General features: G+C 42.6%; 1 protein-coding gene across 1 annotated transcript; it reads left to right on the top strand.

Annotated features, from left to right (window-relative positions):
* The first annotated feature begins 10,569 nt into the window (after nucleotides 1-10,569).
* LOC115363277 (amine sulfotransferase-like) lies at nucleotides 10,570-13,378 on the top strand. Its single transcript, XM_030057387.1, has 6 exons — nucleotides 10,570-10,766; nucleotides 10,907-11,112; nucleotides 11,240-11,366; nucleotides 11,605-11,699; nucleotides 12,827-12,998; nucleotides 13,141-13,378. Exons 1-6 carry the CDS (start codon nucleotides 10,625-10,627, stop codon nucleotides 13,269-13,271), a joined length of 873 nt encoding a protein of 290 aa, XP_029913247.1. The 5' UTR covers nucleotides 10,570-10,624; the 3' UTR covers nucleotides 13,272-13,378.
* The last annotated feature ends 8,404 nt before the right edge of the window (nucleotides 13,379-21,782 follow it).

The raw sequence follows: 21,782 nt of genomic DNA, 5'->3' as shown, positions 1-21,782 counted from the left end.
AAAACACAGCCCAACGTAAGTTAAACTAAAGAGTAGAAAAAGGAGAGGAGGCCACTTGTGAGAGGCAGACTACACGGAGGGGTGCCTAGGGGTGCTACCGCTATCCACCAGTGAACACAGCAAACACAGCAAACCTCACACAAGACAATGGTGCAGTCTATGGTGTCCCAGTGCAACTACTCACACGCAAAAAGTGCAGGGACCTCACCACAAGTGCCTAGCCCCTCAGCAATATGGCACTCCACTCCTGAAATAAAGGAAAACTCACAGAAAACAACTCACAACATAAATAAGTATCCCAGCTGTTCAACAAATGGGCAACTAAACACAACTGGGCGTAACAAAGGGCAAATTGATAAACAAATAAGGCAATAAGCAAAAAGGAAATAAGTCTAAAAAAGCAAGTAGGCAAAGCAGCAGTAGTCAATGGGGCAGGAGGACCTAAAAGAGGGGGAAACCAGTTAATTTGGCCCTTTATCATACCCTGAACTGATAAGGAGGAAGAACCCTACTCACCACCTTTTAGGCCTAGATATTACATGGGATGGCAGGAGAGCAGGAGGGAAATCCTTGACCTGAACAGCCAACACACACACACACACACATTACACTAGGCTGGAGGTGACAATACAGGTAAGGAACCACCAAAAACAGTTGGACACATACCTAGTGCAACAATGTGCAGCCACAGCAGGGACAGGGCATGAGGCAGGCAGAGAAAGAGCAGAGGCTCACAGGTGCCTTTTATTTCCTGACTCTGATTGAAGGGGGCTGAGACAAGGGAGGAGTCAGGCTCAGGGTGCACTACCCTCCTGCACCACTGGGTTAGGGTCACCACACACAGTCCCAGGTGAGTGTTTTTATCTCCGGCCTCACCCCCACCTGTGGTAGAGGGATAGGCAGCTTCAGCAGGCTGCTCAGCCTCAACACCTGGCTCTCCTCTGCCTGTATAAAGGCTGAATTATGCTTCAGCATTGGAAGAGCGTACGGGGGTTGTGCGAAGCACGCATTTCCTACGCAGCGCGTGTGTGTCCAACATACCTCTGCAAACACACAGAGCAATTCTCCTCCCACCAACGTAGACCCTGTGACGTATGGTCGCTGCTCTTCTGTGGCGAGTGGACGAGTCGTATAGGTGCGGGCACTCTCCAAAGTTTTCAAACACAACCGACGAGTCGAGACACAACAGTTTAAAAAAAAAAAAAAAAAAAAAAAAAAAAAAAACGCGCTGACGGCACAACAACAGGAATGTGATGCCGGTTGCAACGAAATGCCGGAAATAGTGTACTTCGGCGGACCAATCACAGCTCCTGTGGGGCTGCGGAGGGTCCGCGTAGTTACAATTTTTGGGAGGCGCGCGGCAAGGCGCGCGGCAAGGCTCTGCGGCGGTCGCACAACCCCCGTAAGCTCCGCACAACCTCCGTACGCTCTTCCTACGCGGAAGCATAATTCATCCTTAACTCTCACCATGTTGGCTTTATAGACAATTTTGATGTTTTTGGGGAGAGACGGCATCTTTTTGGGCCAGACGGGCTTCACCTGAACAGGTCAAGTGCCAGCATGCTGTCCGCCAACCTGGCATACGGTGTGCAGCATGCCAATCTCCCCAAACCTGCAACAGTTGATCTGTCCACCACCGATTGATGTCCCCCGGGTCCTTGCTCCTATGCATCAAGTACCGCCTCTAACCATCATACACACAACACCGGACATGGACCATTTCACACCAGCATTTTACCCATTCCCGTTATCATTACATTACGTCAACACACCAGACACCACCATGATCACTCTGTGAATACTAATAACCTAAGACCTCTCCCAAAACACCAGCAATCCTCCTCTTCACTTAATAAGTCACTTGTTACCATCAACATGGCACTTTTTAATGTTTGCTCCCTTTTTAAAAAATCTTTTATTATTAATGACCTAGTTTTAGATAATCAGATTGATTGTTTATTTCTAACTGAAACATGGCTGGGTACAGACGCGCCAGTTGTTCTGAGGCCTCCCCACCAAATTTTAACTTCACATTATCCGTGAGAAGTGGCAGGAAGGGTGGTGGTACTGCATCAATAATCAACAATTCACTTGGACCAATAAACACCTCATTTGATGAGTACATTTGATCATCTCATTTGATCAGATCTGTTTGTTTTGTGCGTGATGTGTGTGGGACCCTCTCGAAAACGAGTTGCGACAACTCAAGGGCTTTATCCTACGAATAAATTCCATTATTAAAACTTTTCAGACACCACCTTCGAACACCATGCATTTGTTTTTAGCAGCCCCTCAATTCTTTGCATCACAATCTACAGACCACCAAAATATGATGCTGCTTTTATCAGTGACTTTTCAGAATTTTTATCAATAATCCATGACACTTACAATTTTATCATTTATCTGCTGATTTTAACTTACACACAGACAATCCATCAGACCACATGTCCATAGAGTTTTTAAACCTCCTCAGCTGCATGGATTTTACACATGCTGGTCACACAGCCGACTCACAACAGGGGACACACCCTGGATCTGGTCATTAGCCATGGCCTCTCAGCTGGTGTGTCCTCTGTTGTTGACTTGGCTGTGTCCGACCATTACTGCGTGTTTTTTAATATCACCGGTTCTATTCAGCAGGAGACCACAGTGAGAACTGTCAGGAAATGCTACATTACCTTTGAAGTGGCTGCAGATTTTATTGACATTTTAGATAAACATCCTCCAGTTTCTTTACCTGCACCCTGTGATTTTATTGTTGATGATTTTAACAGTAAATTAAAGCTGCAAGCAGTGTTGGACGGGCCCTCGCACCCGTGCTGCCGCGTCCCACTCGTGCCAGTTGGGAACGGTCCATTCACGGTGCCATTCACTCAATCACACACACACACACACACACACACACACAGTTCTGGCCCAGTTGCTAGCGGCGCTCCTCCAGCAGATGTCGCCCTAAGCTTGCGTTTGAGTTTGAGAGTTGTTTCTGAGGCCTGTCAATCTTGACCAAGGGGCTGAGTGGGGGAGGGGCAGTGGAAAAAAGCAGGGGAGCAGGGGAAGCAGGGGAAAAAAAACCCAGAGTCCAAACTTGTTAAACTAGTCTTCACAGTGGCCACAAAGTTTGTCCAATCCACAGCAATACCTCCTATTTTTGTAGGAGAATTAGTCCTCTTTCCATCTGCATAGGTTTGGAAGCTGTCAGACTTTTACTTTGGACTCCTGGGGCCTAATTAGTGCCCATTGTCAGGGCAAGTGCCTGTTAATTCACAGCAGGCACACCAGGGTCCATGGGAAAAAGTGGAGGCGCTGGTTGTGGACACTCTGACTTTGAGGGCTTCTGAAATCCAAACGCTTCGAAGGAATGTAAATTCCTTCTGAACTTTTGTTAAGGACTATGTCCTCTGTCGTATATTTGCTGTTCAAGCCGATAAAATTAACGCCCTGGGAGGAGAAAGATTTTCTGCAAAGCGGATGTAGCCCTGTGGTCCTTAATTTCATTCTTTTATATACAGATGTTAAAATGTTGTTAAAAATATAAATAAGAGTAAGTTCATTGAGTGTAAATATGTTAAAATGTGTTGGAGTACCACATGTTAAAAACAGTCATTTGATGTGCTGTTAAAAGTCAGAGATAAGAGTGGCGTTTGTTTTAAAAATCATTTATAGTGGGTTGGTGGTACAAATGTCATGAGATCACATTTGTTGTGCGACAGTGAAACATCTTTGATTCTCCTATCTTTGTTATGTTGTGGTCCTTAGCCAATCCCATCCTCACCTGGTGTAGGGAGGAGGTGCTTAGCGTCCGCTCAGTGGCGCAGTGAGCTGTGAGCTAGAGAGAGAAACCATTTTGTCGGCATCCAAGTAGGATCGCTGCAAAGAGAAAAATAAAATAACCACACTCCTCATGCCCAAGACTGACAGAGAGTCGTCCTGCGGTGATTGTATAGCCTCGGAGGATTTGCCGGAGGTAAAAATATGTATTTTAATGTACTTTTTATGTGGTTTGCTCGTCGTGTCTACTCGACGCATTAAAATGCTAACCGCTGTTAGCCTTTAGCTTAGCTACACACGGAGTTATATACTGTTACTACTGTTCAGTATTGCAGCTAGCACTAGCTAAATTTTGTATTGTGTATTGTGGTTTTTGCTATGACGTAGCCTATATTTCTACTAGTAAGTGGAATTATGCATTTAGGACTGTGCATTTGCCGGAGAGGGAGAGAGTGAGGCCCGGGAGAGCCCTGGACCTTTCAAGGGAGAGCCTGTAGCCGTTGTGCTGGAGCCGAGGCTGTTGCCCTGTGTCGCTACCGCCATTCTGTTGGCGCGGAACTTGCAGCTTGCCCCTTCCCCATCCCCCACTCACCTTTGACTGTACGGTATTCGTGAGTACTCCAACCATTGCACGTGCTTTCTCTTTTTTTTGTTGCGCTGGATAGACCAGTGAAGCGGCCATTTGTTTTAGGCCTCAACGCCCCCAAGCACCGTCCGGGCCTGCAACGTTTTATTTTATTTGTTTTTGGTAGCCCGGTGTGAATGTGTGTGTGCATGTGGGCTATGGACATTTTGGGTTTATATTTTTTCCTGAGATTTCTCAGTGGTAATTTGTGGATCAGACATGATATGTGATTGATGTGTGAGTACTGTTATTGGATTACGTCAAGGTCACAGTGAGCTATAAAGTCCTTTGGAAAGTTTTATTTTGTAGTAATAAATAATTGTATTTGTTGAACTATATCCTGTGTTATATTTTACAAATGTGATATTCTGGGTTAACTACGGTAAGCGATACCAAGAGTTAAGTGGAAATTTGATTTTAAAAGGGAAGTATAAACAATTTTGTTTACTTCTTAGATGTTTAATGGAGGCACCGCCAACGTATTTTATGTTATTAGCAAATTGATTACAGGTAAATAGCGCCCCTTAAAAGACGAACTCAGGCCCCGTCTCAGTGCACTACAAGACCATAATTACTTAGTAATTCTTATTTATTAGCTACACGGGACAGGGGTTACACGGAAATTTGGGCGAAAACGTGACATTCAAATGCAAATTGCAGACTTCCTTTTGGTTTTAGGTGGGGGGCACGGCACGAAAAATGTCGGGCTTGATGAGATCTACGTTTCAGCGCTGGTTTGGTCTTTCTATCACATTCCTGTGGGCCGCAGGGGCTGCCTTTGCGTCCCTAGGTGGCGCTACCGAGCCCATTTTTGCACCTGGGAGGTTCGATTTTTGATTTTATCGAATTTTTCGCCAGACCTGGTGTGCGTGCCGAATTCGGTGAGTTTTGAGCATGTTTAGGGGGTCAAATTAAGGGTTAAATTGACGTATTAATTAAAGCTGCAAGCAGCGTTGGACGGGCCCTCGCACCCGTGTCACCTCGTGCCCACTTGTGCCCGGTGGCTGTGGCATTAAGCACACACACACACACACACACACGCACACACACACACACACACACACACACACACTCAATCAGTCACACACACAAACACACAAAGTTCTGGACCAGCCACTAGCGGCGCTCCTCCAGCAGATGTCGCCCTAAGCTTGCGTTTGAGTTTGAGAGTTGTTTCTGCTTCTGGGGGGGAAGGGAAAAGCAGGCAGAGCAGAGGAAAAAAAAAAACAGAGTCCAAACCTGTTAAACAACTCTTCACCGCGGCCATAAACTTTTTCCAATCCACAGCAAGTCCTCCTATTTTTGTAGGAGAATTAGTCCTCTTTCCATCGGCATAGGTTTGGAAGCTGTCAGACTTTTACTTTGGACTCCTGGGGCCTAATTAGTGCCTATGCTCACGGCAAGTGCATGTTAATTCACAGCAGGCACACCAGGGTCCATGGGAAAAAGTGGAGGCGCTGGTTGTGGACACTCTGACTTTGATGGCCTCTGAAATCCAAACGGTTCAAATGAATACTTAGCCTTGAAGAATATTTGTTAAGCACTGCGTTCTCTGTCATGTATTATGTTTTCAAGCCGATAAAATTAACGCCCTGGGAGATTATAGATTTTCTGCAAAGCTCAAATTTGGGCGAAAACGTGACTTTCAAATGCAAATTGTGGACTTCCTGTAGGTTTTAGGTGGGGGGCACGGCACGAAAAATGTCGGGCTTGATGAGATCTACGTTTCGGCGCTGGTTTGGTCTTTCTATGACATTCCTGTGAGCCGCAGCGGCTGCCTTTGCGTCCCTAGGTGGCGCTACCGAGCCCATTTTTGCACCGGGGGGTTCCGATTTTTGATTTTATCGAATTTTTTGCCAGACCTGATGTGCGTGCCAAATTTGGTGAGTTTTTGAGCATGTTTAGGGGGTCAAATTAAGCGTCAAAGTGGCGTAATAATAATAATAAGAAAAAACGAACGAAAAACAATAGGGCTTCGCACTGGGACAGTGCTCGGGCCCTAATAATTAAAGCTGCAAGCAGCGTTGGACGGGCCCTCGCACCCGCGCCACCTCGTGCCCACTTGTGCCCAGTGGCTGTGGCAATAAGCACACACACACACACACACACACACACAGACACATGCACGCTTAGGCACACACACACACACACACACACACACACACACACACACACACAAACATACGCACATGCACACACACACACACAAAGTTCTGGCCCTGTTGCTAGAGGTGTTCCTCCAGCAGATGGCGCCCTTAGCATGTCCTAGTGTGTGCTTGACATGACCTGTCACTCCTTTTAAGGGGGATGTGCATTGGGGGATGTGCCAGCAGCTAGTGTGTGTCAGTACAGCAGGCAGAGTGCAGAGCAGAGCAGACCAGAGTCCCACCTGTTAAACAACTCTTCACCGTGGCCACACACCTTTTCCAATCCACACCATGATATATAGTTTTGTAGGAATTGTGGTCCTCTTTCCATCGGCATAGGGTTGAAAGCTGTCAGACTTTTACTTTAGTCACCAGGGGCCTAATTAGCCCCTAGCATTCTGCGCTATTCCCACCAGAGTCCATGGGGAAAAGTGGAGGCGCTGGTTGTGGACACTGACTTTGAGGGCTTCTGAAATCTAAACCGTTTGAAATGTTACTGAACCTTGAAGAACTTTTGTTCAGCACTGTGTCCTGTGTCATCTGTTCAGATTTCAAGCCGATAAAATTAACGCCCTGGGAGTTTATAGAGTTTATGCAAAGCTCAAATTTGGGCGAAAACGTGACATTCAAATGCAAATTGCGGACTTCCTGTTGGTTTTAGGTGGGGGGCACGGCACGAAAAATGTCGGGCTTGATGAGATCTACGTTTCGGCGCTGGTTTGGTCTTTCTATCACATTCCTGTGGGCTGCAGGGGCTGCCTTTGTGTCCCTAGGTGGCGCTACCGAGCCCATTTTTGCACCAGGGGGGTCCGATTTTTGATTTTATCGAATTTTTCGCCAGACCTGGTGTGCGTGCCGAATTTGGTGAGTTTTTGAGCATGTTTAGGGGGTCAAATTAAGCCTCAAAGAGACGTAATAATAAGAAGGAGAAGAAAAAAGAAACGAAGAAAAAGAAACGAAGCAAAAAAAAATAGGGTCCTCTCCCAGAGAGGCGAGGACCCTAATAAGAAGAAGAAGAAGAGAAAAACCTTACAAATACAATAGGGCTTCGCACTGGGACAGTGCTCGGGCCCTAATTAAAGACAACCATTGATATTGTTGCTCCACCAGTTTTTAAGAAAGTCCCAACTAAACAGACAATGCCGTGGAGAAATGAAGAAATCAAAAAACTGAAGAGAAATTGCAGGGTGGCAGAGAGAAAATGGAGGAAAAACAAATTAACAAATTAACAATACAACACCAGATGAACCGTGAGCAATTTAAAATATATAACAAAGCTCTGAGAGAAGCAAGAAATAACCATTTAAGCAGAATAATCTCATTTCACAATAACAATCCCAAAATCCTTTTTGAGACAATCGACCGTTTAATTAATCCGGATTACAGCAAGTTCCAACACACTCCAACAAACTCTCTTTATGAGGACTTTGCAGACCACTTCAGAGGTAAAATTGATCTAAGCAGATCCACAATTTTAGGTAATCAAAATACTATTCTTAATACATTTGAATGTCTGTTTTACCCTGAGGAAACACTGGACAGGTTTGTCCTGGCTGATGCTAACCTGCTTGGTAGAGTAAGTTCCCAAGTTAAACCAACAACCTGCCTTTAGACCCAATCCCAGCATCACTTTTTAAAACATTTTATGGATTCTTTGAAGTTGAGCTCTTAAACATTGTCAATTGTTCTCTTCAGACAGGCGTCTTCCCTGCAGTTTTCAAAACAGCTGTAGTGAGGCCTCTTCTGAAGAAGAACAATTTGGATCCCAGCATTCTTCATAAATACAGACCAGTATCCAACTTACCATTTTTAAGTAACATTTTAGAAAAAAAATGTTTTTATTCAGCTGAATGATTTTTTTTTTTTAATTAATCATTCAATCTTTGAGAAGTTTCAGTCTGGTTTAAGGATGAATCACAGTACAGAGACTGCACTGTTAAAAATTGTTAATGACCTCAGGTGCAATTTGGACACACACAAGCTTTCAGTCCTTGTGTTACTGGATCTAAGCGCTGCTTTTGATACAGTAGATCACACTATTCTTTTAAATAGACTCTGGCACTGTTCTTAAGTGCTTCACTTCCTATCTCACAGCGAGAAAATTCCTGGTAAGCTTGGATACATGCTCCTCAAGAATACATGAAATAAAATGTGGTGTGCCCCAAGGATCAATTTTAGGCCCAATTCTTTTTAATTTATATATGCTCCCACTTGGCAGTGTCATCAGGAGACATGGGATCAATTTTCACAGCTATGCTGATGACACACAGCTGTATATTTCCATGTTCCATGTTGATGCCCTTTTTAACTGTATTTTAGACATCAAATCCTGGATGGCAGAAAACTTCCTGCAGCTCAACCAGGACAAAACCGAAGTTTTAACCATCAGTACTGAGGCCCAGAGAGTGAAACTTTTACCAAAACTACAAACTGTCTTTAAATCCATCCAATCAGATAAAAAATTTGGGTGTCATTTTTGACTCTGAGCTCAATTTTATTCCACACATTAAACATGTTACAAAAACAGGATTTTATCATTTAAAGAATATAGCCTGAGTCCACCTGTTTCTCTCTTGGGCAAACACAGAGATGCTGATGCATGCTTTTATCTCCAGTCGTATTGACTATTGCAATGCCCTGCTTTCTGGTCTTCCTAAAAGAAACATTACAAGTTTATAACTTCTACAGAACTCAGCTGCACGTGTGCTAACGAGGACCAGAAGGCAGGCGCATGTTACACCAGTTTTAGAATCACTGCATTGGCTCCCTGTATGTTTCAGGATCGACTTTAAGGTTCTTTTAATGGTTTTTATGTCTTAGGGGTCTTGGGCCTCTGAATTGCTTTTACCTTACGAACCCTCACGGACCCTCAGGTCATCCAACACCAGCCTGTTTTCTATTCCCAGAGTAAAAACACGAACACACAGTGAGTCATCTTTCCAGTTTTATGGCCCCCGATTGTGGAACAGCCTGCCGGAGGACCTGAGGGCAGCAGAGAACATTGATATTTTTAAAAATAGGCTCAAGACCCACCTATTTAATTTGACTTTTAACTCATGTTCTTAATATACTTTTAGACTTTTATTTAATGTTCTTCTTATACCCTATACTTTTTGTTTTGGCTTTTAACTAAATGTTCTTATATGTTTTTACATGTTTATTTTATCTTTTATTAATGATCTTATATATTTTTATCTTATATGTTTTTATTTCTCTTTATACGTTTTATATTCTTATCTTATGTTTTCATACGGGGTGCTTTTAACATGTAAAGCACTTTGCTACATTTTATGTATGAAATGTGCTCTATAAATAAAGTTTGATTGATTGATTGATTGAACACAACAGCATGGCTGACACTGACAGCATTTCAAGCTTGCATGTTACTTGGGTAACACTTTCTTTGGACAGGACCTCACAAATATTCAACATATTTTCAAAGGATATGTAAGTTAAATGTAAACAAGAGCTCAGTAGAATATCAATGAACCATAATTTAAATGTCAACAACATGTCTATATATTCAAAGAACTGGCTGGACTAATAACAGTTTAAAGGCCTTACCCCTTAATATCTAATATCTTAATGTCTTTCATAATACTTTGTACTTCTTAAGGGGCTGGTCATTTTGTGCTTGGCCTTTGTTGACTGTTCAACTTTTGTGGCCACCTGCACCACCACTGACTATGAACTTTTACAACCTTTCTCCCAAAGAATGAGTACCTCTGACTGTTTCAACTGATCAACTTGAAAACAGAACCCCTGAACTTGGCTATGAGACTGGAAGTTTGTGATAGGGTCACTTCAACAATATGGACTCAGAGTTCTAGCAGTTATAATCACTGTCCCTCCTCTTCTCATTCACTTTCCTCCCTTCCTTTGTTTCCCCCCTAAACCTCCTATCTGGTAGCAGACTAGGTGGTGAGGAAGGAAAGGAAACAAGATGTAGGCAAAACAAATGGGATGTACCCTGTCAAAGTCCAACCACTGTGTTCTGTTTGATTATCTGCTCCTCTTTGCATGACAGTTTCATATAGGCAGTGACTCGGTGGCAGTAAACTTGGATCTCCCTGACTGAGTCAGAATGGAACAGATCAGCGAATATCTGTGCAAATATAAGAACCACAATTTTGCCATCGGATACACCACTGCAGAGTACATTGATTCACTCCAGACCTTTGAGATCCGTGACAGTGACATATTCCTGGTCACATATCCAAAGTCAGGTGAGTACAATGACTTCTTAGAAATTTAATGCATCATTTAGCTAAGACTCCAATCATTTTTATCCGCCTCTCTTGACTCAATGCACTGTCATAATAAGGTAGGAGCCATATTCAGATGTCTCTGAGCTTTTTACACACAGGCACCATATGGACTCAGAACATCATCATCTCCATCTCGGAGCAAGACACTGGTCTTCCTGCTTATCTCAACAACTCAAAGCAAATGCCATGGCTGGAGCACATAGCTAGAAATGATGTCTACTCTCTACGGCCTTCGCCACGCCTCTTTACATCTCATCTCACCCCCACCCTCATGCCTCCAGGCCTGAAGAATAAGAGGGCAAAGGTAAAAGACTGAGCAATAGACTGTGTTGAATTGGAACAGTTTAATCAAAATGTGTGTTTCACATCTACTTCTTTCCCCATTAAAGAGAGACAGGCTCTCATCTGACTCTTGTACATTTATATGGCAGATTATCTATGTGATGCGGAACCCAAAGGACAACATTGTGTCCTATTACCATTTCTGCAGTATCCTTACTTGTTTGGAGACCCCAACGAACTTTGAGGACTTTTTGGATCAATATTTGGTGGGAAATGGTGAGTTAACAAAAACATATACTGATTATCAAAGATCTAGAAAGTGAAGAGGGCCACCTTGGTGTTCAAACAAGTAAAACAAAAAAAGTAAGTCTTATCTGCAGACTCTAGCCTTAAGCACTTTGGTCATATTTCCTCATTCACAAATGTTGCCTTATTGTGTTTAATAAGATATCCAATAAGATATTATTTGAGGTGAACATTTAACCAAGAATATGAATTTCATGTCATTAAACAGTTGGTGGATCATCCTGGTTTGATCACATCAGGAAGTGGCATGCTGAGAGAGACCAGTACAACATCCTTTTCTTGACATATGAAGAGATGGTTTTGGTAAGATTTAGCTCTGCCAGGCTCAAACTTTCCCCTAGGGAGTTTTAGGGTTCATTCAGCTGAGGCTGGTGAAGAGTCTGGAACAAAAATGTTCATTCATAATGTTGCAAGAGTAGGAGGGTAGGTTGGGATTGTTGGAAGTTAATATGGCCATAAGGGAAAAATAGAAAGCCAGACAATGCCACCTGGGGAATTTCACCAACGGAAATACTGTTCAATGACACTCAGGTTTGTCCCCAATTAGGAGGCAGAGGCAAGTAGTCATAATTTGAAGCTTTTATTGAAAATAAGCAAAATAATCAAAGCAAAAGGCAGGGGCTGGAGCTGCTGAAAAGGGAAAAATAGTAAAAAACAACAAAATGGTGCAGTCTATGGTGTCCCAGTGCAACTACTCACATGCAAAAATGAAGGGACCTCACCGCAGGTGCCTAGCCTCTCAATATGCCTCTCAACTCCTAAAATAAAGAACTTGCAGAAAGTCAAAGCAATTCAAAACAACAAATAACCATGTATCCCAGCTGCAAAATAAAGAGGGGCAAATAAATGACAAAGCAACTGGGCACAACAAAGGACAAATTAACAAATAAAGCAAAGCAAAACAGTAAATGAAAGTCAAGAAGGACAAAAGGCAAATAAGGCAAAGCAGCAGTAGTCCAAGGGGCAGGAGGACCTAAAAGAAGGGGGAAACCACATTTAACTCAGCTCGCTTTACTATTTCTTAATTGTGAGGAGGAATCCTATTCACCACCTTGAGGTCTATGCTTTACATGGGTGCAGGAGGGAAATCACCTCATACCTGGCCAGCCAACACATCACACATGCTAAATTAACTGGTGTAGCAATAAAGATCCACAAAAACTACTTTGAGCACATACCTGGTGCAAACAAACTTGCAGCCACAGGTGTCTTATATTTCCTGGCTCTGATTAATGGGGGGTGGGACAAGGGAGGACTCAGGCCCAGGCTGCATTACTCTCCTGCACTACTAGGCTAGTGCCACCACAATCATGTGAGTTATGTTTATTAATGTTAACCATCAAGTAAGTCATTTCTTGAGTAATGCTCAAAGTTTTCTTGCTGTGATCTGCTTAATTTTGTTTCTCTACTTTATTGTGTTTCTCTTTTAGGATCTGAAGGCAGCAATATTTAAGATCTGCAGCTTCCTAGGCAAAAACCTGAGTGAGGCAGTGATTGATCAAATTGTTGAGAAAACTACTTTCAAGAACATGAAGAATGACCCAAAAGCCAATTATCAGTTCATGCCAGAGGAAATGCTCAAAGGACAATTCATGCGCAAAGGTAATTTATCATTTGAACTGCAGATCCTCTTCAGGTTCATGTAAACAGACAGCAGGCATATACATTTTTTTTATTTTTTTTTATTGTATTGTATTGTATTGTATTGTATTGTATTGTATTGTATTTATTTATTTATTTTCAGGTAAGATCGGTGACTGGAAGAACACCTTTACTGTGGCCCAGAGTGAGACGTTTGATCAGATCCTTCAGGAGCGACTGGGTGATCTGGGACTGAAGTTCATCTGGGACACTGAGCTGCCACCACAACCTTAGAAGATGTTTGTCACAGTCCAAGAAATAAGCAGCTCAAACATTCATAGGCCTTGTGGCACCACATGTCTGTATATGTCTTATGACAAATTATGCTGTTCATGTGTAATCACAAAGATAACCAGTAAAATAATGTTTTCTAGCTCATATTCTTTCTCATATTTGGGAGAAATGAGAAACCAAGAGCACAGAACACTAACAAAAATAGATTAAGAGAATGAAGATGAACTTTGCTGCTAGGTAGTAGTTGCTTTACCATGTTACTACTCTTAGAAAGTAATGAGTTACTTAATCTTAATCAAATATAACTTTTCAGAGTACTTCTGTAGTTACCTACAATCAAGTGTGCTTTTCAGATTTGTATTTTGATGTTGTGATTACCACTGGTGAAAACAACAGCTTTACTGAGTGCATTATCAACTCAAAGGCGGAGACTGACCAAATGTTTTCAGTGTTATTGTTGTTTTTGTTTGTTTGATTGTTTTTTGTTTGTTTGTTTATTTCTGACAGGAAATACACCAGTAACAAGTAGGTCTGAATGTAGATAACATGCTTTGAATTGATGTATTCTTGCTTCTTTGGAAAATACACCAAACTAACATGGAGTAAATACTATGAGGTGCAAGTTTCTTCACAAACCTCATTTCCTCTTACACCAGCACAGCAACACAGCAGCATGGCTGACACTGACACAACATTTCAAGCTTGCATGTTACTTGGGTAACACTTTCTTTGGACAGGACCTCACAGATATTCAACATAATGTCAGGATTTGGCTCACATTACTCGCTGGTGCTCTGCTTCTGGGGTGGGAAGTGTGAAGGAATTTACCATTAAAATCATGTATTGCATTAGCCTTTGTCTGACCGCAGAGTTAAGCTGGTGATATTTGCAATGGATCAGACCCTCTGCCTGCTGATCTTATTTAGAAGTGGTCAGTTACTTGTTTGGAAGTCATGGCTAGGCCTGTTCATTAACTAGGTCTGTTTTTGGTGATGTGAAAGTTTTTATTGCTTTATTACCTGACTGACTATGTAAGACATGCAAAGTTTATGTAAAATCTAAAGACCTTAAAAGCTGCCAGTCACCTCTGTCATACTGACAATCTACCGCCAAGCTTTGGTGTGTGTGATTCTCCTGCTGTCACAACATTAAAGGCCCCATGCTGTACTCTTTTCCAGGGTTTTATTTTAACTGTTGATATCCCTGAAAGATGTATTTGTGGTTTTGAGTACCTGTGGTCTGCAATATGGTGGCTGAATCTCAATCTCCTCCCTAAGCCCTCACATAAGTAGCTGCACCTGGAAAGTGATTGAGTGCGTGAGGCTGCAAGGGGCTGAAGTACTGTAAAAAGGAATGGGACAGCCCTTTGGTTGTCAACAGCGATACATCATGTTTCTCACAATCGCAGCTTTGGGACTTTTTATTTTACGTTTTTTGTTTTATATAAAATATTATACTCACATGAGAACTTCTTCTTTTTTGCGGCGTCACTGCTGATTGCACCCTCCATGTTTTTTGTTTACAAATTCGCTCATTTCACTTTGCTTTTATAGCGGCCGCCAGCTGGTTTCCCCAGGGCATTCATCTCATATGTCACAATGCAATGAACTATGGGTAATTCCCTAACGCTAAGTCTGCGGAGATGCCCACTTACGGAAAGGGTGCATTAAGGGCTCAAAAAGTCCGCGAGAGATCCCTCACGTACTTCATGATTTGTCAGTGGGACAACCCTAAGCCCTCATGGACTTAACGGGAGCGCACCTCAAAGTCCGTGAGTGTGTGAGGGTGTACACTGGGATTGGGCCATAGTTTCACAGCTCCTCTCTCTTGCCTTTGTCCTGCCCTGCGTTCCAAATCACATACTTATACTTTTTACTTTTAGTAGATACTGCAGCTGCCCTTACAAAGTATGTAGTTTAGTATGAAATATGCATATGCATACTATTGGGACACACTACATACATCGTCCCTGAAGTCCGGCCCTCTCGCTCACTTCCGCCGCCGTCCGTAGCGGCAAATTTGAATGTTGTTGTCAAAATGCCGGTGCTGTTTCATACTGCGCTGTCCTCTGTCATATTTATTATCTTCTATCTTCCTGTCGCTTCTGCGGTCACTGAGCGAGTTTTGTGCGATATGTGTGTTTTGTTGTCGTCCGTATGTGGGCGTGGCCTGTACACGCAGTGCGACGTAACGTCCGCTGCACAAAGGATTGTGGGTCAGAATGGCGAGAGCAGCATGCTGAAATCCATACTGCGAAATCTGACCGGATATAGTAGAACATCCTGGTACTCTTGGCATACTGCATCTGACATACTATGTATTGGGACACACTAAATCTTTTTTTCCCTACTAAATAGTATGATAGTATGAGTATTGGAACGCAGGGCTGGAGCTCTAGCAGCACGGTTCATTTAGCCAATCACAAGAGAGAATCAGCACCTCTCCACTGATTGGCTGACTGTTTTGAGTGGTATATGGTTGGGCCAATCACAGGCAAGTAACTGAAACCTACGCTGTTCAGCAGTGCTCAGTGGTGCTCACCAGTAAAAGGGAATTATCATCTTATACAGATCTATATTATGTACGGATGTCATGGCTATCGCTGAGCATGATGTTATACGACTGCATATGTTTGAGCCCGACTCAGATCCCGAACCACAGATGACAGGAGACACCGGCGAACCGGCACTGTATTGTGGCAGGTTGATAAAACAGTTGGTGCTGAAATGAGCCAAAGAGACAGCAAATTTGGACTAAAATCCTGCGGGACCCGGGGAAAAAATTGACCATCAGCCACTGGTCTGTAACATGTGTTTCTTTTGGAAGAGTGTGCAATGAAACATGAGTCTCCTTGCATCCGTCTGTGGCGCAACAACGTTTCTTCGACATGTCGCTAACTTGTTAGCTTGTTACCTGGGGAGCGGAGGCCAGCAGGCTAATTTAAGTGGGAGGAGTAGCCTCGTGTGACATCACAAAAAGGAGGAAGTGCTGTCCGCACATTTTAAAGGGAGAGTTTCAAAAAACGAGCTGTGTGCATTTCTCCATTTATCACAGGTTTAATGCATGGGACAGTATTTATGTGGACCCAAGACCTTCCCTATCACGAAAAAACAAATTCCACAACAGAACCTATGTGATTTAACCCTCCTGTTATGTTCAAATTTTACTAACATCCCTTATGTTTGGGGTCAATTTGACCCCAGCAGTTTAAACCTCAACAAAATTATTATAATTAAAATTGTTACCAAAATTTTTGTGTCAGGTACTTTAGGTTTCTTTGTTGACTACCTAAATAGTCCTTTAAATAAAACATAACCCTCCCCCACCCCCACCTATACATCCAGTTTTCCTATTACGCGACTATGGAAAAATATGCAAATCACCATAAAATCTCACTGATTGACCTAAAATTGGAAATAAATATATTTTTGGTGTTTTAATGGTTTTATATTATTTCTAAGAACAGATTTTTGTTATTTATAATATTTGGAAAGAAAAACAATTTCTATTATCAAAGATAGTAACATGTCTTATGTTCGGGGTCAATTTGAACCCAGGCAAAAGAAACACAACTTCTGAGTGAGTAACCCAATGTGGACCTGCAAGTGGGTCACATCCAAGTCTTTCCAGCTGTCCCCATACACACCTCCCCTCTAAGTTTGTCATCACAAGTATATCCTTTCTGACTGATGGTGTTACAAAGAGCTCAAATGCTGATTTTATGTCTCGGACATGGCTGACAGCGCATCTGCTGGGGCCTGGAGCCATTTTGATGACATTAGCAGCACTAAGTCTACCCTGTTGTTCATGTGGGAGAGGGACCATAATACCGCTCCATTTTTGGAAGGTAACGTGTCTGCTGGTGGTTGAGAGACAACAGGAGGGTCAACACTGAGGGTTTCATTCTCATCAGAGGAGGATGCCTCATAACCAGGGTCCTCCTCAACATGATCCTCTGTCTCAGACACATTCTCCTCTGTGTCACTTCACGGTCAAAGAGCTGTGACAAAACCTCAGTGGCAGAAAACCTTTGCTTAGCGCTCATATTCAACTAAGAGAGAGCATAAAGTGAGAGTACACAGAGCAACAAGAGAAATGATTTAGAAGGCTGCTGTGCAAGCTTCTATATGTTTGCTCCTCCCCCATGTGGTGGGAACTATCAATGTCCTTGTGGGAACCATATTTCCCCACCCTCACAGTGCGGGAAATATCAAAGTTCTCATAGGTATTATGTTTTCCCCTCCCCAATATCTCCCCCCATATCCACCCATGTCAGTGGTTCCCGTACTACTTCAGGTATGGTTATGTTAGGTTAGGGCCCTAAAGCAGAGGGAAGTTTTTTGAAGATTATCAAATTGCATGTTATAGTGACCTCAATATCATCCAAAAAAACCAAAACAAATGTGTTTAAAATGATGTTTTATACAGCTAAAACAGCCTGGGATCAAATTGACCCCAAACACCACCGATGCGTACAAAATGCGTACAGGACACTGAAAACATATCATTGTGTGAATTTCATATTTACCCGGTAGTATCCATTAAATTAGGAAAAGTCATAAAATATGAACCAAAAAAAATGATGTTAAGCATTTATTTTGAGACGTTAAAAACTGAATGGGGTCAAATTGACCCCAAACATAATAGGAGGGTTAATTGTGTTCAAACAGCTTACAAGTTCTTTACCTGCACACCTTTCTACTTACATCAATGAGTGAAAGGTGAAGACACCTGCGGCTGCAGTTCTCACTGATGAATGTATTTTAACACACGGTACTGGCCTTGTTTTTGGTCAAGTTCCTAGAGAAGAAAATTTCAGGGATAGGCCTAGTAAGTCTCTAGGGGTTGCCCATGAGCCTGCTCAGTGTGAGGTGAGGAACTTTCTAGGGCCAGATGGAAAGTTTGATCCTAAAGCACAAGCAGTAGGTCCCACAGTGAAATCATGGGCATGGGCATTAGGCCGTAGGCTGGTATATCTGTTGGCCTGCCTCTGCTTCCTTTCTTAAAGGTTCCTCCCTGATGGTCTGGCCCCTCCTCTCTCATTAAGGGATTGGTGACACCTGTTTGGAGCCTTTATAAAAAGGGTGGCTCCAAGATGGCTTCCTCCCTCTCCCTGCTGGAAGTCTGGTGCCTCCCTGGTACCCACCTTGGTTTTGTTTGGGGTTATTTCGTATTTGTTTTGCTTTTGTTACTGTTTAGAGCAGAGGCCTGTATCACGAAGCAAGCTCAATTTTTTCTCAGACCTCAGACCACCTGATTTTCTCAGACCTATCCGGATACACTAATCGAGACCATGGTGATCAGGGATAACCGGTATCACGACGCTGGTCATCAACTCGCTCCCTCGATCTACGTTTGCCACATCAAGAGCCGCGAATGTGCACGTATAAGTGGCAGGTTCCAAGGCATAAGACCAATCTCAAACATGAGCGACAAGGAAAAACGCACAGTATATTTCACAGCAGAGGAGCAGCATATAATACTGGAAAAGTATGAGGAGGAAAAACAAAATTTACATACTAAATTGAACTCCGTGGCTGCCGCAAAGAGAAGGTAGAATGCTTGGCAACGAATTGCCCACTGCATAAATGCGTAAGTTACACATCAATGGCTCAAGTAGTCCACATCTGATGCTGAAACCCATGAAATCACTGTACTGCACAGATGTGTTGCGTGTATGACAGGTATAGTATCTCCAGGTGTAACCCCTCAGGGGTTAAAAGAACGTGGGAGCAAGTAAAAATTAAACACAAGAACATAATTGCATCTAGTTTGCCTTTTTAATGTCATTATGTTATACAGGCTATAATAAAGCTAGGAGCTGATGTCACAATTCAATCGTGTTCATGTACATCAAGTTGATAGCCTGAATAAAATCAGATACTGAGCTGCGTTAGAACATAGCAGGAACAAAAGGCAAATATAAAGGCCTCCTCACCTTCTTGAATGAAGGGCAGAAATGATCCTTTCACATTTGCATCAGCGAGCTGTCAATCAGGCCCATTCTCTCACCCAGGAATAATTTGCCCCCCACAAACATTTAGAGCTAATTAATTGTGCCATTTTAAATGTCCCTAAAATGTTGTGAAATGCCTTTAAAATACTTTTAATTATCAAATTCCCCTTAATGACCTCATTTCTGTTTTACTCTCCTACAGAATGTCAGCTGTGTATACCAGGCAGCTTTTAGCTAGGCTGAAATGTGTTGTTTCACATTTTTATTACGTCCTTTCTCTTTCTAGTCTATTATGCGAGGTTGTATGGTTTGTCTCTAATCCCTCATGGAAGCAGCTTCAACTTAACCATATTTCCCCCTCTGATTTTCACTGCTACAGCCAATAGGAAGAAAAATTTGCAGAAGCAGACGGAGCGTGGTGGGCCTGGTGAAAAATACACCCCTGCAGAGGAGCTGGCCCTCACAAACAATTCCATACTGTCTCTACAGGTGGTGGACATTGAGGATGACATGCTGTCCATACGTCGCTGATAAACATTAGGATTGTGGGTAATGTAGTGCTTCTCCGTGATAAGACATCGCAAATAAAACGTTGATATTATACGGGACTTGTGGACTCGGCTGAAGCACATGCCATCGTTACACAACCTCATAGCTCGTGGTAAGTCTGCCTTGGATGGTCACAACGTTATGGCTAATAATCAGACCTTTTTCCATAATATCGAATCACGGCATTGCATTACTGAAAACATCTTCACCATTTTTTCTCTCTCGGAGCCAAGAGCAACATTTCTTCGTGACCCTTTTTACTCGATGCGTAGAACCCTACTGCCACCTTGTGGTCTATATCAGTCAATGTTTACAGTAAATTAACTTAAACTAACCAAATAAAACAAATGACTCCTTGTAAATAGTTTACCTTTTTAACCACATGAATTACTCAATAACTACTGCATTAATGAACTATTAAATGAAATACTGTATCAATAAAATAAAGATACAACAGTAGTAGTAGTATATTAATTTTTGTAGTTGTAGTGGTAGTACTAGAACGAGATTATGTGGGACCTACAGCTCGTTCTACTAAATAATCTGAACCAACTGTAAAATATTTAAGGCAGCTTTACAGAGGCTTGTGTGTAGAGGGAATTACAATAATCTAGAAAGGACTAAATCAAAGTGTGAATCAGAAGTTCGAGGTCTCTAAAAGATAAGCTATTTTTGAGATGTTTCTCATTTAAAGAAAACACTGGGCGAGCTTTGAGACATGAAGACATGAACTGGTCAAAAATGACACTGAGATTCTCAGCGGCAGGTTTGATGTTAGAGTGAAGTCGGCCAATAACCTCATCAACTGAGGCCGTGAGGTTATCAGGACCATGTAAAGCAAAGTTTTTATTGGGGCTCAGATGGAGGACGTTACGAGATGTCCGATCTTTGGTCGCCAAGCAATCATGGAGGGAACTGGAATTAGCCAAGAATAAGAAAAAACCTATTTCTCACGTAATTAAAAAACAAACAAACAAACAAACAAAAGAAGCAAGTAGACTCCAGCCAATCATGTTTTGCATTTTGCTCGTAAATTGTCTGCATGGAGTAAATCTATGTATTTAAAGAAAAGTGCAGGAGCTCGGCCAACATGCATTTCGAACAGTCTAAGTTTTACCCATTACAATGAATATGACATTAAATGCAAATTCTCTTGTGATATTGACCCACCTGCGATGGCAAAAAATCGTTGTTTTATGACATGTGCGGGCAGGTGGCCTGCAAAGATGATAAAGTCATCCATCAAGTTTGTCAGGGCAGAGGCAACTTGATAGACAGCTCGACAGACTGTATTTTTACTGAGCCTCTCTGCATCTCCAACTGAATACATGAAGCTCCCTGTAGCGAAAAATTACATGGCGATGCAGACAGCCCGAGGGACAGTCAGGGCAGCGCTCCTGTGGGTTGCACGGCCAATATGTGGCTCCAGAATCTGACAGATGTTCCTTAAGGCCTGGCTGTGAGAACCGGTACCTCTCATACAGATAGTCGTCGGCAAAATCTAACGGATTTGATCGGTCCAGGAAAATCCTTCCACGCAGTAATGCTCTCCTCACTATTTGGGCTCCTTCTTCAATGGGATTCTCAATGAATGGGCAGGCCATGTTTTCTCAAACAGCTGATTGGCCAGGGCATGGTGCTTTATATTGGATTCAATCTTGTCCTGAAAGCTAGCCTGCCTCGGAGCAGGCTAGTTAGTTCAGGATAGGTTTCCTATTCCAATGAGGTGAACCAGCTTTGTGACAGAAAATCCAGAGCGGAGCCTGAAGTTATCTCACTAAAGCCTGAATCCTGCTTTGTGATACAGGCCTCAGCTCTAAACAGTAACAAAAGCAAAACAAATACAAAATAACCCCAAACAAAACCAAGGTGGGTGCCGGGGAGGCACCCGACTTCCAATGTTTGGATGTGTATGTGTGTTTGGACGACTCACTGCAGGACAAATCTACCTACGGGTACGAATAAAGTAACCTGAACCTGAGGGAGAGGGAAGAAGCCATTTTGGA

The sequence above is a fragment of the Myripristis murdjan genome, chromosome 8 (assembly GCF_902150065.1).
Source record: "Myripristis murdjan chromosome 8, fMyrMur1.1, whole genome shotgun sequence".
Lineage (NCBI taxonomy): Eukaryota > Metazoa > Chordata > Actinopteri > Holocentriformes > Holocentridae > Myripristis > Myripristis murdjan.
Note: the sequence above shows the minus strand (reverse complement) of the source record. Positions and strands in the feature narration are given on the sequence as shown.

Excerpts from the sequence above, each read along its gene's own strand:
- LOC115363277 (XM_030057387.1), top strand. The coding sequence starts at position 10,625 with ATGGAACAGATCAGCGAATATCTGTGCAAATATAAGAACCACAATTTT. Across the intron at positions 11,113-11,239 it reads TGAAGAATAAGAGGGCAAAG|ATTATCTATGTGATGCGGAA; the intron begins GTAAAAGACTGA and ends TTTATATGGCAG. Across the intron at positions 11,700-12,826 it reads CATATGAAGAGATGGTTTTG|GATCTGAAGGCAGCAATATT; the intron begins GTAAGATTTAGC and ends TTTCTCTTTTAG.